General features: G+C 43.6%; 1 protein-coding gene across 1 annotated transcript in view; it reads right to left on the bottom strand.

Moving 5' to 3' along the window:
- Positions 1–19,202, bottom strand: part of CNTNAP2 (contactin associated protein 2) — a 1,356,851-nt gene that overhangs the window by 107,176 nt on the left and 1,230,473 nt on the right. Inside the window, exon 21 of the mRNA XM_014787667.2 lies at positions 6,760–6,853. Within this exon, the coding sequence (XP_014643153.2) occupies positions 6,760–6,853 (94 nt within the window). The remainder of the gene's footprint in view (positions 1–6,759; positions 6,854–19,202) is intronic.

Genomic DNA, 19,202 nt, shown 5'->3' with positions numbered 1-19,202 from the left:
TAACTAATGTTTATTACACACACACTATGTGGCAGACCGTGTGCTACCTGCTAAGCATATATTATTTTACTGAATCCTGTGAAATAGGGACTGTTACTATTCCTATTTCACACATGAGGAAACAGAATGCACAAGATGTTAAGTAACGTTCCAAAGCCATACTGTTTGTAAACGACAGAGTAAGACTGTAACCCACGTGTGTGATAGCAAAGGCTGTTCTTGGCTGCAATGCTTATGTATCAATCAGGATAGGCTAGGGTGTGCTGCAGTAACAAATAGCCCTATAGTCTTGGTAGCTTAAAAAAGCAAAGCTTTTTTTCTTTCTCATACTATAGGTCCATCATGAGTCAACAGAGTTCTCTGTTCATTGTGGTTACAGAGGGACCCAGTTGATGGGGCAACCACTATCTTGAGGTTTGCCAGACACAATGCCAAGGGGACAGAAGGACTCCAGTGGGTCTTGCATCAGCAATTAAATGTTCTACCCAGAAATTACACACATCTTTTCTACTCATAACTTCTTGGCTGGAAATGTTCAGTGAGCAGCATAATGCCTACCACAGTATACCACCTCACCAATGAATGAAGATATAAATATGTCATTTCCTGCTGTAAGGAGGCTTTGCCAAACGTGCAGAAAGTTTTGGAAAGTCCGAGAATAAGGATTTCTTATCAACAGATCATAATATTCACATTTTAGATTATAATGGAAATCATATAGTGGCTACCAATAGGTACATCTTCTATCAGAGTTGCTTTGGATAATGATAGTTTGGAAAATATTAGGATCTGGGACCAATATGACTTACAAACTATATTAAATTCAAATGAATAGACACTCACTGTTACTATTACCACTCCCGATATTGCCACTGAGAAATAGCCAGGGTCGGTAAAGCAATGATTACTCTGCATTAGTACTCAGCTTCTTTCAAGCACAGCTTCTCAAATTTACACAGAGGAATTACTGCCTTTTTATCATAGAATTGATCTACTTTATTATGATTTTATATTACTATGATTTACAGCAGTGGCACAAATAATTTGAAAAAATTAATAAAAAGAGGGCTCAGAATTAATTTTCTAAAATTAAAATTAAAATGAATATGCCATCCTGAAAACAGAGGCTGTATATTTAGTAATGTTGAATGTATAGTGATGTGATGGGTGGCATATTGACATTCTTCTAAATTCATATCTGCAATACATCCACAGCAGTGTATGATATGAAGGAACCCTGAATATAATTATCTTTTTAGTTCTCACACGGAATAGGAGAAACTTCTCTACTTTAATATTGCATTTCTCACCTTTCTAAAAAAGAAAATTACTCCCATCATAAATCTTATTATTTCAAGGGTTTTTAGGCTTTATCTAATCTGATTTCACTCAATCCAGAAAATCCCTTAAAGTACAGACAAATTTCCATTTAGCCTTTGTTGAATACTCTCAATAATGGAGAGCCCACTACCTCGAAATAGTGCCACTCATTTTTTAATATCTCCAATTATTAGGAAGTTCTTGTCATAGGAAACTGAAATCTTCCTTTCACCGTCCCCTCACAGAGGTCCTGCGAGTAGCCTCTACAAGGCCTAATCCTTCTTTCATGTAGCAGTCATCAAAGATTGAAAATTGATTCACTTCTCTTAAATCACATTTTTTTCTGGATAAATATCCCCAGGTCTTTTTATTTTTACTTTATGGGTCTTTGTCTATCTGCTCTTCTCAGAAGATTAATATCTATCTTAAAATGAGGAGTCTAGGGTAGGCCATGACATCCCAGCTGAGGTTCGACTGTACTCCTTGCTCCAGACACAATTCTCTTATTAATGTAGTTCAGTATTAGATTTATTTAAAAATCTATCACCATGTAGTGTTGGCTTGTATTGAACTCTCCATCAGACCAATGCCCTGAGTCTTTTTCATCATACCAAGAGTCTTCTGTCTTCTACTTATGCACTTTTTTTTTGGTCTAAGTACAGGAATTAAGTTTATCTCTATTATATTTCATCTCATTATTTTTATACTATCTTTCTAGCCTGTCAAGAGGCTTTTGAAGTGTTTTTCATCAACCAGCTTATTACACCATCCCTCTCAGCTTCGTGTCATTTGCAAACTTAATAAACATTCTATTTGTGTCTTTATCCAAGGCATTGATAGAAATGTTGGAAAAAACATGAGTAAACAGAAGGCTCTGCTTCAGGCTTCCAGTTATGTTTCTCTTCCTTGACTCAAAGATTTCTTGAGAGACTATTAAATCTGTTACTGAAAATCAGATTCATAAAGTCTATGACATCAGTCAGCTAGTAAATGATGAAAAATGGACATAAGTAGGTCTGGCGAAATTTCTACTTTGTGAAGCTTTGCCCATTCCTAGTGACCCTGACTTCCTTCTGGAAGGACTCAGAAATGTAACAATTCATTCTAAAATGTTGATGTTGGTTGACAGTGATCACACTTTTATTTCTATAATAAATTTCCTCCATTCTCTTTAGAAAGATGGCACTTGTCCTTGATTATGTACCCTTTCTCGCATCCTTTTTATGTGTCCTTTTTCAAGCAGTGCTCATCACAGAGCTCCATGTGAAATCATATTATTTATTTAGATCCATATCCTTTTGCTTCTTTTATGAGCTCAGTTTCTGATTTGCAGCTAACCCAGCCATGCAACAACTTGGGGGCATTGATCTCCAGGGGGTGCCAAAACCTCACTGGAGTACATGAGATATCTGTTGGAAGTTCGTTCCATCTTTACAGATGAATATTTACATAGCTGATGAATGCATAGTGGTTGTTTTTCACTGAAGTATATGTTGCTTTCAAAGGGAAATTTAAAAGTGCTTCTCATCAATCCTGCCCTACTAATAGAACAAATATTTAAGGAATATTGGCTTGAAAAGGTGGCCAATGATTAGCCTCCCCAGGCACCCACAAGTCTTTTTTGATCCTCACTGTGACTCCTTTGATTGTGTAACAGAATTTATCCTCAGGGTAACAAATCTCCTTGCTTCTTCATTATTCTGAGAGCTGCAGGTGTTACCAGGAGGCAGTGTCTAGCTCTTGGTGTCACACATCACTCATTTCAAGTCCCAGATCCACCAATGACTGGCTGGGGGACTTTAAGCTAGTGGCTCTCAACTGGTGGTGACTTTGCCCTCCTGGGGAACACTTGGCAATGTCTGGAGACATTTTCAATTATCACAACTGGGGGGTGCTACTCGTACCTAGTGGGTAGAGGACACATGAGGAAAGGGATTGATTCTGTTAAACATCTGACAATGCACAGGACAGCCCCCACAACAATGAATTATGTGACCCCAAATGGCAATAGTGCTGCTGTTGGGAAACCTGCTTTAAGAAAATCACCTTTCTGAGCCTTGGTTCCCTCTTCCACACATGAGGGTAACAGCGGTCTGGGTGGTGGTGTGAGGATCATAGAGAGCACTGTACTTAAAATACATACCATAATGACTGGTATGGAGCCAGCATCAAAAAATGGTAATAATTTTCTTTATTTGTGTATCAGGCATTGTGCTGGTTACCTTCTAAGATGTTAGCTTAATACTAAAACAGTACTTCATGTATTCCACAAATATTTTTTGAGTATGCTCTGTATGCTAGGCACGGATGTGGCGGCTGCAAATAGATTAGTTAAAGAAAAATAAAAGACACATACTGCCCCCCTCGGGGAGATAACAGCCTGCAAGTAGGTGTTTGTGTCCCCATTTTGTAACTGAAAGAATCCAGGCCCTGGGAGGTTCAAATAATGTGCCCACAGTTTCAACGCTAATGAGAGACAGAGCCTGGATTCAAATATAACCAGCTCTATGGACTGAATGTGTGCGTCCCCCCCAAATTCATATGTTGAAATCCTAAGCCCCAATGTGATGACATTAGGAGGTTGGGCCTTTGGGTGAAGCCCTCACGAACGAGATTAGTGCCCTTATCAGAGGAGACATGAGAGAGCTTGCTTCCTCTCTCTCTCTGCCGTGTGAGGATACAACGAGAAGACGGCTGTCTACAATCTAGGTAGAGGGCCCTCACCAGACACCTTGATGGCACCTTGATCTCGGATTTCCCAGCCTCCAGAACCATGAGAAATAAATTCCTGTTGTTTAAGCCACCCAGTCTGTGGTATTCTGTTACCGCAGCCCGAGCTGTCTAAGACATCAGCTCTGCCCGATTCCAAAGCCTACATTCTCTCCCCTCTATTATTGTCAGATACCTGCTTTTAGAAAAACCAGACTGCAAGCTACATGAGAACTGCAGATCTCACCTCTGTGCTAATTTTATCGATGGTATTAGCATCATCATCCATACTCTCTCACTCTGCAGTATACTTCTATTTTTTTTGTTTCTCTTTCCTTTTATTCTTTATTAATTCAACAAATATTTTCGTTGAGCACTTGCTCCTTCTTAGGATACAGTGGAACTAGGAGACACTGCCCTGGTCTGCAGGGAGCTCATGGGTTGTGCGGAGCCAGTGCACTGGGGACCCGTAGCAGGAGCCTAACCTACTCTCATGTGCGTGATGCCATGATGCCACGTCCACATTGGGATCGTGACTTCCTTACAGGCGTTTATGTATTCTTTACATAACTTATTGCCACACATACAGTTAGTTTATGTGCACAGCACAATTTCCTTTGGTGTACAGAAAACTCTGGGTGTAACACTCATACATCTGAGGTTCCTGTTATGCTTTTAGCTTGGCACAGATTGATAGCACAGTAAGTTCTTAGTTATAGAGGATGTTGCCTTTACGATGTTATTTGTTCATGACCTTGAAGGTCCACGCCACATTGCATATTGTAACTTTGCCAAAGTGTGAATTGAAATTGACCTGAAACATGACCTGAAACACTGATGAACCAGAGAGAGTTATTTATCATGAGGGAACCCAGCCATCACCCAACATTCCTGTCGAAACTTGACTTTGTGAGGCTCATGAAGTAATGAAGCCCATTGTTTCAGGCATGTTCATGGCGGATGTTGCTTTAGGAATACCATAGTGTAGTGTCTTTAGGAATATCATAGTACCATAGTGTAGAGTTTGTTTTGATGGAATCATTACTGCTCTGAAGGAGCACTTAAAATTTTCGATTACTCTTGACTGAGTTGTAGGAATGTGTATGGCGGTATTTGGGCATCACCAGTATCTCAGGATATATGCCTTATTGATGTCAAGGCTCTACTCCACTGAACAGCCACTTCTTGTTGCTAATTAAGGACATCACTCGATTTCCAGCTGCATCCCTTCTGGACAGGTCCTTTTGATCTGCTTAAGACGTGGACACTCGACAGACAGACCTGGCTTCACTACTCTGCTTTACCACACCCTAGTTAAGTAACGTTGGCAACTTGACCCCCTCAGCTTCAGCTGCCTCCTCTGTAAAATGAGGGTGATCATCATAGGTCTTGCTTCATTGGCTCCTTGTGACATTTAGTTGTCACATTTACAGATGTAGAATGTTTAGCACAATGCCTACCACACAGTAGGCGGTCAATGAATTCTAGCCCTCATTCCTTTTCCCCCTCCACCCACAGACTGAGCTGTTTCACTCCCTCCCATCTTTTTACTGAGGATGTAGTCTTTCCCTCCGAGGGCCTTACGTACAACTCGGCTCGTCTGCTATCTTGCCTGGTGTGGTCCTGGTTCTAAGTCCAGGAATACTTTTTGCTCTTGGCCACTTTCTGGGATGAGATGTAGGATTTCTCTCTCAACTGGTCAACCTCTGCTGCCAAAATCTTCTTCTGTCTTTCTCTTTTCATTTCTAAGTCAACCATCACAGACAGTATAGCACCGTAGTTAGGAGCAGAGATGAAGGTGTCTGACTGCCTAGGTTCAAGTTCTGGTTCCACCACTTATTAAGTAGGTGGTTTTGGGCAAGTTATTTAACCTCTCTGTACCTCAGTTTTCTCATCTGTAAAATGGAGATAATAGTCTTGCATTCTCTTGCATAACAATCTTGATTATCTCATGGAATTGCTACAAAGGTTAAATGAGTTCATATATCTCAAGTGCTTAAAATAGAGCTTGGCCTGCAGTAAGTGCTATATAAGTGTATATTATTGTGGTTTTTATTATAGGTTGGGTCTCCTGTTCTCCTCACTATTTGCCCCCATCTTTTTAAAAGAGTGCTTTTTACGATGAATACCATTCTTATCACAGTTACCCACTGGACACAGAGTCACCTCCTCGTTGGCCTGCACATACCTACCATCTTACTATTTCCATTTTGGGTTCACAATATACATTCTCATAGAAAAAAAATTCATTGGCTTTATGTTAATCATTTAAAAATACTTAACCAATTATATCTATATTTTAATCTGGATAGCACTGATTTACAGTAAAGAAAAGGGCCAGGGTGACTCAAATTCACAATCACACACAGGGGAGGATGTTCTGTTATAATTTTCCAATTCCTATTGGCCTTCTAATTTGCAAATAGTGTCAGGTAGGTTTCTCGAGAGTGAGAAGAGGAAAGAATCATGTCGATGTGCTTAGAATGAGAAAAAGTAAAGTTAAATAATGTTAGTAGGTAGAGGTCTTTAATAAACCAATGAACAAATTTGACATAAGGAAGGTGGGAGCAGACACTTGGCTTCATTTACGTTGTAGTTTACGTCACACAGCAAACAATGTTGGTTCATTATCATCATTGACTTAGAACCCCAACCACCAATCACAACACATTTCAAAGCTGAATTAGGAGCTTTAGAATATTACATGAGCAATTTACCCCAAATTCTTACCTATAACTTTTCCTAGAAAGAGCGACTTGGGAGAGTTGAACAGGGTGTCAGATGAACTTGGCAGGTGGTAACTCACAGAAGGATAATGGTCAACCTGCAGGAAGAAAACAAGAGACACTTTTAGAAGAACGTCACCCTCCTGCACTGGAACCAGTCTCCCCAGGGATGACATCACTCTCTGAACCCTGGTTTCCGCATCAGTGCTGACTCTGAAATACCAGCCTGAGAACACGGGAAGTCCATCTATTCCTCGCTGGGATTGTTTAAAAACAACCTGAGCTTGGTAATGAAGACCCTGTAAGAACTCATCTCCAGCTTATGCACCTTTTCTGTGGATAATTCACCTGCTGGAGGAAGAGCCTGGCTCATTTTAATATAGTGAAACCTGCTTGATCCCATCTCCAGTATCCACCTCTGAGACAGAACATGCTGCAAACAATTTTCTTTAGGATCCTCTTACTGTCCTGTTTTCTTCACATTTTGGTACTATCAGCTTACAGACCAATATTGATCTTCACAATACCTTCCTATCTATCCATCTATTCAAACGCTGAGATTCAAGTTGGGTAAATATGTATAGTTTTCTCGCTTATCAAAATGAGGGTGATTTCTCCTTCCTGCCACAGGGCAGGGACTTAGAGCCTGGAGGGGACAAAGACACATTTGCTCTAGCAGAGCCGTTCTTTCAGACCGGAGGTGAGTTGGCAGCAGCGGGAGGGAAAGGGAAGCAGAGGGAAAGAGCTTCCAGATAACGGCTGTCGGCCAACGCACATTTCAGACGACATTTCCCGCGGACAAAGCGCCAACAGCGGTGTCCCGGAATCACAGGACTTCTCTTGTCCCTTGCGTCCCAGTGTGGCTTGTCCTGCCTTCGCTGCCTTTGTAAAACCGATATGTCTAGCTGTGTTTCCCCAGCTGTGAGCTCCTAGAGCTCTCCGTGCTTTTTTGTGTCCACCCGTGAGCAACCTCTCTGTCACCTTTCGCTGTTCTGAAGGGAGTGTGACGCCTGCTCAGGTGAGCACACGAAAGGCGCGGGGCGGGGGAACAGGGCGTCCCCGCGGCACCGCGCGGGCGGCGACTTGCAGAGGCCGCGGCGCAGCCTCCCCGCCCGGTGGGTCCCGGCTGGGGCCGAGGCCGAGACGCGCGGAGCCCGGGAGGCGAGGCTGCGGGGCGCGGGGCGAGCGCGTCTCCCCGGCCGCGCTGAGAACCAGCTGCTTTCGGGACTGATGATTCACTGTCAATGACTACCCACACCTGAATCTTGCAACGGCTTACTAGAAATCCGGAGGTTACTGAATAGTCAGGGGTAAGAGTCAGAGTCATCACGCAGCAGGAATTTGGGGAGTTTCGACCTGCAGAACCGGTACCGTAAGGTTTTGTGCACGGGTATCTGGTAGCATTGCAACAAAAGTCCAAAAACACTACTAAAGCAATCACTGGCGCGTTCCACTATAATTTTGAAAAGTTTCCTGTAATTTCAATATCATTAGCACAACACTTATTCCGGCTTAACAAAACATTTATTCTGGCTAGAGAATCTTAAATATTTCAAATCTCATAAAATTGTTTCTCTGAAGCAAAGGCAACTCAGTTTCCGAGGCTAAACATTACCTAGCTGCTTTGGCGCCATCTAGTGTCACACGTGGGTAACTGCTGCTGCCCCTCCGTCCACCCTTTGTCCAACGCCAACGTAATAGGCTACTCCGCAAAGCTTCCCAGGGATGATCACACCCTAAATACTTCCTATACTTTCATCTACCTTGATAAGGAACTTAAAAATGATACAAACAATATATTTTCATTATAGAGAAAAGAATAATACAGATTGGCCGAAAAAAATGCCTGGTGATAATTAATGTTATATTCTTTTGATATTTTTCAAAAATTGAATGGAACACAACTACAAATATTGTTTTGCATTTAGTTTTCATTACTTAACCATTATGTATTTGTATTATGAGAAAGAGTATTATGAAACTCTTTCTGTGTCAATAAGTATACAACTAAATCATCATTTGTACTCAAAGACCAGTATTCCATTTTATGGATACATATAACACAATCTTTAAAAAATATCCAATTTCTATGTTTAGACTTTGAGATTTCTTGTGTCTTTGGGCCCAGTACAATGCTGGGCACGTAGTAGGTCCTCAATAAATATGTGCTGACATTCGTGAATACAACTCTTCAAGCAGTGGGCAGAGAGTGAGACCAGTCCTCAGAGTTGGCCTGACCGGCACAGTGGAATTACCTTCCTTCTCCTGAGCTCTTTCTGTGGATCCAGACCAGACAAACTTAGCTTTTCAGCAGCCATCTTGTGTTTTTTGCCCTGAGCTCACAGTAAAATGAAATTCCGAGTTTGTCTCCACAGGTTACTTTCAGCTCTTCTCCTACCTATTATATATATGCAGTAGATGACTTGAACCCAAAGTGAAATTTTACATTTATTTATATTAAATTTTATTTCTTTTGTTTTGAAGCAAAAGTTTTTGGATCTTGGTTCTGTCATCTAACATATCAGTGATCCTGCCTGGTTTTGGTTTATCTATAAATATCATGAGACTTAATTCATTAATGGAGTCTGCCTGAGCCCCAGGCCCAGAGTGTGATCCCTCTGTGACTGCACAGCCTGGCGACAAGCCCTCTTGACGTGGAAACTATAGCCCCTGTGCAGCCCCCAGGTGGCCCGAATGCTCTGAAGGCCTCCTGCCTCCCTCTGCACGCACACACCACCGGCTGCTGATCGCCTGCCCCCTGCCCTCCCCCATGTACGCTAAACGGTGGCCTGTTGCTTGCCCAGCAACGCCAGCCCAGCTCCAGCCTGCCCAAACCAGCGCACTTCTGTGCTGTCTGGAGCGCTGACCAACCACACCTTCTCCAACGATGTCTGAGACCCTCCGCATCCGTCCTGCGGGTACTCTCCCTCAGCCCTGGCCGCCTCTAGGAAACTCGAGAGGGTTTTCCTTACATCTTAGAGTTCCCTGTATCATAGTTAATTCTTATATCAATTGCCCCACGTTCAACCTACTGTGTGGTTTCTATGTCTTGACAGGACTCAGACAGCTGTACCAGGAAAAGGAGGGAGCATATATTGAGCAACTACTGTGTGCAAGGCTAGTGCTTGGCTTTTCACATCTTATCTTATTTAATAGATATTGAATAGGTGTTCTTTGCTTCTATATTACAAAAAGCGTCCAAAGTCAGAAAGAAAGTGGCAAAAGTGGCATTCTAACCCAGCTGCATCTGGCTTCAAAGACACAATGGTAAGCTGCAGGTGACAGTCTTCTGAACTAGCCCAGCCGTCTCCGCTAGGGAAGTGAGAAGTCCAGCTGCATTTTAAATACTTACATTTAAAAGAGAAAATGCATTAAATCAGATTAGCAAGAAAAGCTCCACCAGAAAAGCCTAAGGACATGTCCCATGGTATCAGTTCACTTGCAGTGCTGGGGCCGCCTCCTCAAATGAAGCCTGGTGCATTTGCCATGGTTAAGTGTCATAATTTCAAGGTAATTTCTTTGGGGTCCAAGTGAGCTCTTTTGCTGAGCATTTAGCTGGTGGTCATTTCACTGGCAGTTAAGAGGCAGTTAGAGATTGTGTAATAGAAGCTCATTAAAATTAAAGACTGTGACTCCGTGTGCCCCAGGACAACTTTAAGGGAACACTAATTTGTTCAGCATTTACCATTAAGTCATTAAAAGAGCATTGGTTCAGGCTGGGGCTTGGGTCTGACACAAGAGTTGAGAGCTTTACTGTCCGTTCAGGTATTATTTTGCGATTTCAGTTCATTTCCATTTTTAAGCCACAGTTTGCTTTGGCAAAGTTTGAAGGGACTCCATCAGCCTGTTTATGTTTTGGGGATGAAATGGAGAAGGTAGGGAAGGAACAGGGAAGGAACACTTAAGCAGCGTGATGATTTCTCACCATTGGAGGGCCCAGCTCCGGATCCAGAGACAAAGGGACAGGAAACACTGTCATGGAAGGCAGATCTCTGGGGCTCTAGACAAGGGCCTGAGATTTCTTGCCTCCTTTCCTAATCTCTATTTGTGGGTAATACTTGGAATTAGCTCAGAGATATTGAATTCAGAACATACCATCTTGATGAATGTTTTTACTCGGAGTTGAAGCTCAAGGCTAAATATGAGTAGAGGCCGGTGCAAACAGATGTCAGGAATAAGAAGCCAAGGTCAGCTCAGTTCTCATCTGTTATCCATCTTTGCCCATCCCTGCAACCTGAAACTCCTATGGACTCTATAGGAGAGAGAGTTTGAAGAGCAGAGACCATATCCTTCTCTCCCACCTTAATCTCCATCCCATCTGGGGGTCTGCAGCTGGGGTCCCTACAAGCCTCCTGCCATTTATAACGGAGAACTGGAAAGAGCAGGACTTAACCCGAGCATCAAATTCATCTAAATGTTTTCTGCCACCTCCTGATTCCACTTTGTTCCCACTAATGGAGAGGACACGGAATAAACTTAGATGGGAGTGGGAGACAAAAAAGTAGTTAATTGTGGGTCTGCCACCAGTTACAGGTTTGCAGCCTGTCCTTTCCCATCCTCTGGCTAGACAGTGACTCTGTGAGGACAAGGGCCACGCCCCATGGACCTCTCCTTCCCTGGGAGCTAGCACAGGGCCTGACACAGTACTGATTTGTGAAACGTGGAGCAGTGGGCTAAGCAGGCAGAGAGGAAGTACACCCGGATGTTGGACCCCAGGGGACAGCACCTCACCTTGGGACTTTGGGCAGTTCCTTTTCTGCAGCTTTATCTAGTAAACCACCTGGTCCATTTATAACCCACATGAAATGGGCCTGTACCATCTTAGGTGCTCACTTAACATTTATTAAATGAGTCATCACTGGCTGAGCCATACTGACGTGTGTGTGTGCACGTGTGTGGTTAAGGCACGGGAACCCTAGCTTTTATTTCCATTAGAACTTCTGTTCTTTGAGGAGAAGAGCTCCATGAATGACCCGATTGACTGAAGCCCTCACAGAATTTTATGGCCATCAGGTTTGAGTGAGTGAGGCTGACTCCATCCTCGAAGACTGCATTGAAGGAGACTGACTGAGGGCTAACCTGGGATGTTGAACCTTTATGCTCTGGGACACTCTCCACTACTCCAGGAGCCTTGAGTTCAGCATAGCCTGTTCCTCAGACCACATGGCTGAGAACCACAAGTGCATCACTGTGGGGGCCAGCATGCCAGCCTCTTCCCAACCTATACTGCCAGGCAAGACGACCATCCCTACAATTCCCAGAGCAACCAAGGATGCAGATGGCAGGTCACCACCTGGGAGGTCATGTGGCCTTCTACCTTAATTTGTTTTTTGGCCTAAGCTGCTCACAAATCCCGTTGACTTATAGGGGTACTTAAGGAGAAGAAAGAGGCCAAGAAACACTCTCCCCTGTATCAGAACCATGGAATACATGAGAAATGGTCAAGCTTTCACACTTGGGTTAGTGGTGAATGCCTATAATGGAGGTGCCTGAGCGTGTTACATGGCAGATGCCTCCATGAACAGGAAGTTACCTGAAGACTTCAGTTACCCGCAGGTCGACAAGCCAGGGAGCCTTTGCCTCTTCAGGATGGATTAAATGGCCCTGAGGCAATGAGTGGGGAAGGTGGCATCTTCTAAAGCGAGGAGAGGAAAGAGCAGAGCGTCTTCTCTTGCCTCTCTGCTCTGAGCCTGCTCAGCCTCTCTCAGGCCTTGCCACCCACTATGTCCTCACAAACATGCCTCAGGGCTTCATTCGTGCTGTCCTTTGCCTGGCACGCTCTTCCGCTCTCCCTTCACCAAATACAACAAATGAATTAATTCTTATTCTGGGAATTATTTTCTAACCCACTCATGTTATTACTAGCCCTGAGCATCGGCACAGTCCCCTGACGAGCTGGGCTCAACCACGTGGAGGACTTCCAGTTAATCAATTAATTTTCCACAAGGCTAGAGGTGGTGGAGCCTAGAACCAAAGCAGAGAGACCCATCTCCTTACCTCCTTCTTCTAAACCCATGCCTAGCTCTGGGACCCTTCCACTCGAAGACCAAGGAAAAGAGACTTTCTTCCATAGCTAGGAAAGATCCAGCCGAATCTACTGGCCTCAAGTCTTTCTGGAATGGAAAACACCTTGCAAATGGGAGCTGGGGGCTCTCTCTGCCCTAATCACCTGACCGTGAGAATGCAAGGAGGAGAGAAAAAGGCTAGTCTCAACATTCGTTACTGCTCAACCCTCTAGACCACATGGTTTGGTAGGACCTTGTGTCTCTTCTTTGGAGGGTGGAAGGACTGGGACTCTTCTTGGTCTACTTGTGAGGCTCACTATGGGGGCTCTTACAAACTGTCTCCTAGATTTCCAGTGTAAGAGGGGAGGGTGGTCTGGGCAAGTGAGAATGGGCTGGGAGACAGGTCCTGGCTCTGCCACTGAAGAGCCGTGTGACGTTCAACACGTCACGAAGACTCCTTGGGCTTGTTTCCTCATTTGTAAAACGAGGAGGTTGGACCGGATAATACTTAGGTTTCTTTGATTGAAAATGTTTTGCTACTATGGCCTAAGGAGCAGTCTTTTCCTAGGTCCCTGGGGCTTTGAGCAGAATCTTCTAAGACTCAGCTCCAGGGCACCACTTTGTGAGGTGTTCCTGCAGCGCGTTATTCCACTACAGCCAACCCTGGAGACGGATGGAGGGCGGAAGGGTCACCCGCCCTGTAAGGGGGAGGCAGAATTCCCTCACTTTCCGTTCTAAGACCCAGGCCTTACAACAATAGCTGTCTCCGTCATATGTATTTATGTATCTCAGCAAATTTGGCCCCAACTTTCAGCCCTGAGGAAATGCTCACGTGAAGGTCAAGTTCACTCAGGGATGTTCAAGCAGGGAGGGGCCTTAGAGACAGGTAGTTTTTCACCTTCTTCTCACAAACGTAGAAGAGGAAGTGGGTCCCAGGGAGAGTCAGTGATCTGCCCAGGGTCACAGACTGGAAGTGGTAGCGTTGGCCTTGAACCAATGTTAAACGCACAGGGAATGTTCTTTTCTAGAAATGATTAGGGCTTGAGAAATAAAGGATTTAAGAGACAAATATTTCTGTGCTGTACGTGTGCATTATTTCTCTTTCAGAGATGTTGGGAGGTTTCATTTATGGCTTGATAAGCAATCTTAAAATGAGAGGTATTATAAGTCCTTATTACTATTGTCATTATGCCATCATTATCATGGTAATGCAATCAGGACAATACATCGCCTCATAAGGTCTAGTGAAATTGAAATCCTGCAGTATTGATGCAATTAAAAGAGTTAGTGAATCCATTAGGTGATTTATGTTTTATATCAAAAATGTCTCAAAATAGTAAAAAGAAAAAATTAGCTTTCAAATGTCGATCTACTTTCCCTAGTCTAATACTCCACCTACTGGAAAAACACTGAATGCTATTTAGACCATAAAGTGTTTAAAAAAAAGAAAACTGATTTTGTATCAATAGATCTGTATAGTTTTTATAAATATCAGTGAATCCGAGGAGAAATTCTCATTTCACAGCCGATATAGCACTTCTTTAATAGCATTAATTTCAAAGACTTTTATAGCAGGAATGTCCCAAACACTGTATAATTTTTTCAAAGAATCTGGTCAGAAAATATTTAGGACTTTCAGGTTTGTGTTTTGACTTGTACGTGAGAACTCAGAAGATGATTATAAAGCATTAAAAATTAACATCTGAACCAATATCTAGTAATTATACCTCTAATTTCCTTCTTAGAGATCTAGTATGAGAATAGCTCATGGTTTTTATATACTTTTATACTTAAAATCACTTTAATAACCATCAAATTTAATCATTACACATAGTGGGTGGTTTAGATAATAATTTACATAATTAGCATCAATTAAATAATTTCATATGGTATATTTTCCTGAAGAGTTGAAGGCAAAATTCATTTTAATAAACTGTAAAATGACTTTCCAGGAGTAAGGAAAAACATATAAATGGGTGGGGAAAGGGAGGGGGTAAACAAAGGAGTAAAAAATAAAATTAGAAATGTCAATTTTGAAAATAGGTATTAACAATTACCTATCATGTTGCTAAAACTATATAACTGTTTTTTAAATTAATTAAATGAAAATAATAAAGAAAAATGAATGAGAACAATTATGAGAAACAGTGTAGACACAACAAATCTGATTAAGGCCTTTTCTATTTTAGTCTTTATTAGCCTCTGTAATCTTGATTGTCAAGCACGTATTTTCAGGGGGTTGTTTAAATTTGGTTCTTGGCAATTTCCTGGGTGAGCTATGTGGGGGGAGTTTTAGTAAGGCCGAGAGGACAGATGACGTATTAGGAAATGTCTGTCTAGGGAATCTACCAATAGGGAAACTGTGGTAGTCTGCTGTGTGTGATGTTGTTGACGTCATGCTGTTTATCTGCTGAGGTGGGGCCCGGTCATTGTGGAAGCAGGTGGCTACTCTGATTGTCAAGTTCTGAACGTGGGGCTCTCGCTGTGACTGGTCTGGATACAAGGACTTCATCTGAAGGTGAGCCCCTCACAGAAGTCTACCGTGAGTCAAATCTTCGGAAGTGAGCGGGTTGGCTGCATTGGCTGGGGGCATTTGGCAGGGTGTGCTCCTGAGAAGGTCACACCTGTCCAGCGGTGCACCATCCCGTAGGCCACTCAAGGCGTAGGCGAATGAGTATCACACAACCTGACTGCCAAGAGGGCTTCCCTGCGGGAAGAGGAAGACCTTGGCATAAGACTCAGAGTGCCCCTCTGACCATATCTCCTTTTAGGCAGCAGTCTTTCAATAAATGACATGACTACTACTACCTCCTAGCGCTACACAAGGACTTGCATGCGGTTTTGCTGTCCAGCCACCTTGTGAACTGGGCCTGGAGCTAAGCTGAAGATGTGCATAAGGAGATGCTCCCAGTTGGGTTCAAGGTACTTAGGATCTTGTTTTGGAATTATGACTAATAAAACAATTAGGGAATAATATTACAAAGCAATATGTGAAAATTGAACATAAAGTATTACCTCAAATTCTAAAATGCATGATATGGGGAATAACTGCCATAATGGTTTGGTACTTAGCTTTGCAGAGTGGAGTCATTTTGAAGGAGGAATACGTACACCAATTCTCTCTAGGGGTATTGAGGTGACCAGCCCTGTTGGTCCTCAGGAAGTGCTCTAGAGAGAAATGATGGATGACAATGGAAGGTGGTCAAGGGAAGCTAGATTGTGGAGGGCTCTGAATGCCAGGGTGCAAAGTTTGGATCTGATCCTAACATGGCTTGGGTTACACTTTTTAAAAATTCTGGTGTAGCATCTCCCCCAACTTGTTATTGTAATTATTTGTAACCACAGTTTCTTTACAAGAAGAGCAAATTCAAGGTGTTATGTCTGCTGGGCACCTGATAGCTGTGGGCCTAAAAGTTTGGACTGGGAAGAGTCAATTTTTTGTTGCACATAATAGAGGGGAGACCTGGAGATGGGTGAGGAAGGAGGAGGAGCCAAGGAGAAGGAATCAGAGAAAAAAACCTGGCACTGCACGTGGTGAGGGCTGTGAGAAACCTCTGCAGAGGGACGAGGAAAGTGACTGCTGGGGACATGAATAGCTAATATGTGACATTCAGTGGTTTGTCGTTCAAGAGGTCAGTGTGCTGTGTACTACTCCCCATGACCCTGAGATATTCCATAAAGACTACTACTCAGTGAATGCTTTGAGTGGTCGTACATTTGCATACCAAAGAAGGCACCAAGTTTCATTTGAGTAAGTTTGTTGTGGATCAGAGAGAGCACCCACAGAACAAAGAGCCTGGAAACAGAGGACCCCTGGAAATCCCAGGGGGAGGGCAGCTGTTGGATTCCCATTAGGGAGGGAAGGTCAGTGGAAATTGTGGATCAAGGTGATGTGATGGAGGGCTGGAGATTGAGTTCAACCTCACGGCCAATCAATCAGTCAATCATGCCTCCATAATGAAACCAAAAAACCCTCTGGACACGGAAGCTCAAGTGACCGTCCCTGGTCTGCACTCTTCTGTTTCGTCACACTTCAACATGCAGGGAGCGTGACGTGTCCTAAGGACAAGCAAGCTTTGCCTTTGGGACCCTCCCGAATCTTGCCCTCTGCCTCTCTCCCTTTGGCTGGTCCTGATTTGCATCCTTTCTGATAAAACTGTAATCGTGAGTATAGTGCTTTCCTGAGTTCTGTGAGTCATTCTACCAAATTATTAAGGCTGAGAGGTTAGTAGGATCTCCTGAATTTGTAGCCAGCAGGGCAGAAGTGAGGGTGGCCTCAGACTCCCTGAACTTGCGACTGACTTCTGAAGTGAGGGTGGTCTTGTGGAGGACTGTGTTCTTAAGGTGTGAATTTTGGCCTGACTCTGGGCAGTTGGTTCTAGAAGTCTTTGCAGAGGGTGAGCTAATAACAGAACAAGGGTTAAAAAAATAAATATGAATAGTTTAGAAACTGTGGCTGAAAATAATAAGAAGAGATTCAAAGAATCTTCACAGGGCTGAGTTCAAAGCAAGCATGGGGTGTCAGTCAGAGTCGTGGCAGGAAAGAGATGGCTCACCCAAATATTGCTGAATAGTTGAGTGTTTGTTTAATGGAGGGTCTGTCTATCAAGAAGTGGGCAGGGCTAAGGGAACTGGCAAGGGATGCTAGCACCCAGGGACTAGCCGTGGTGGGAAGGCATTGTTATTCCTAGACCTGAAAGGACAATGGAGGGGCCTTGATGGCAGGGCCATGGAAGAGGGGTCAGTTTATGGAGTGGTGGCTGTAGGCTAAGGGACACAGCCATGGTTAGGTGAAAGGAAGCAGGGTGGGAGGGAGGCGGTGCAGACCTTGATTTCCCTTACCTCTTGCCTTCCATTTTCCTGGCAGTGTCTCATTGGCTGAACTCAACCAGAAGCCAACGGCCAGACAGCCAAGAGGTCAGCCTCTTCTAGGGGCAGGTAAGAGGGCAGACGATGGAGCGGGGCCAATGCAGAATGGCAGGCACTCATTGGGTGGGAGACAATTTGCTTGAGACCACATCATGAGAAAGGAATCTGTAGTAATATTATGGGTTCATTCATTCATTCAATGGATCTTTATTAAGAGCCTATTATGTGTCCTGCACTGTTTGAGGTATTTAGGACACATTAGTGAACAAATAACAAAAATCCTTGCCCTGTGTAGCTTCCTTTTTAGTATGGGAAGACAGAACAAAAAAGACGTAATATGTTAGAAGATGATAAATTCTTTCTCTTCAAATTAGAGCAGAATAAGTGGGATCTGGTGTGAGAAAGAGGGTCAGATTGCAATCTTAAATAAGGCGGTTAGGGTGGCCTCATTGAGGAAAGCAGATGTGAGCAAAGACGTGAAGGATGTGAGGAAGTTTGACCTGCAGATACCCAGGGAAGGAACACTTCAGGCAGAGACCAGCCAATGCCAGTTCCCTGACAGTGGAGATTTCCTGGCAATGAAGCCAGTGAGCCTAATGTGGTGTGAAGAAGAGAAGAGTCATATGAGGTGAGGTCAGAGGGGAGACACGGGCTAATTACAAAGACTTTGGCTTTTCCTCTGAGAGAAATGAGGTCCTTGAGAGGGTTTTGAGCAGAAGAGTTACACGCTCTGACTTACATTTAAACAATAGGGTAGTTAATATGTAGAGATGCATCTGCAGGGGTGAGGGAGGGAGCACAGAGCCCGGGTAGGAGGTCTGAGGGGTGCAGGGCTGTGCAGCAGCTCAGGAAGTGCTGAGACTGGTCAGAATGTGGATGTGTTGAAGGTAGAGCCAGTATGATTTTCTGACAGACTGGATGTGAAGTGTGAGAGTGAGAGAGTGATATTCCAGCAAGGTTTCAGGCCTGAGCAGCTATAAGGATGGAGTGGCCATCAACCAAAATTGGAAAGGCTACAAATGAGGCAGGTTATGGGGAGGGACCAAGTCAGAAGGTTAGATGTGGAGATACTGAGTTTGGAATGTTTATTAGACACCCAGTCATTGGTTATGTGTCTGGTAGTCAGTTTGGTGTATGAATCTGGAGTTCTAGGAGAGGCTTGGGTTGAGATAATAATTTGGGAGTTTGGGGCATTTAGATAAAATTTAAAACTATAACACTGGGGAGATCACCAGGGAGTGAATAAAAATAGAAACAGGGAAGGACTCAAGATTGAGCCTGGAAGTATGCCAACTGAAGGAGATCAGGAAGGGGAGGAACAAGCAAAGGAGAGTGAGCAGAGGGGCCAGCAAGGGAGGGGGAAGCTAGAAGAGGGTGGTGTCCTCAAAGCCAAGGGATGACTTGTATCGAATATTGCCTTTGGTGGAGTAATGTAGGAACTGGGAATTAGCCCCTGGATTTGGTAGTGAGGAGGTCATTGACGATCTGGATGAGAGGAGCTTTGGGAAATGAGCTGAATGGGAATGCGTGTGAGAGAAGATGGTGGAGAAAATATTCACAATACATGCATCTG

The sequence above is a fragment of the Ceratotherium simum genome, chromosome 1 (assembly GCF_057802395.1).
Source record: "Ceratotherium simum simum isolate JZ-2026a chromosome 1, ASM5780239v1, whole genome shotgun sequence".
NCBI classification, from domain to species: Eukaryota; Metazoa; Chordata; class Mammalia; order Perissodactyla; family Rhinocerotidae; genus Ceratotherium; species Ceratotherium simum.
Note: the sequence above shows the minus strand (reverse complement) of the source record. Positions and strands in the feature narration are given on the sequence as shown.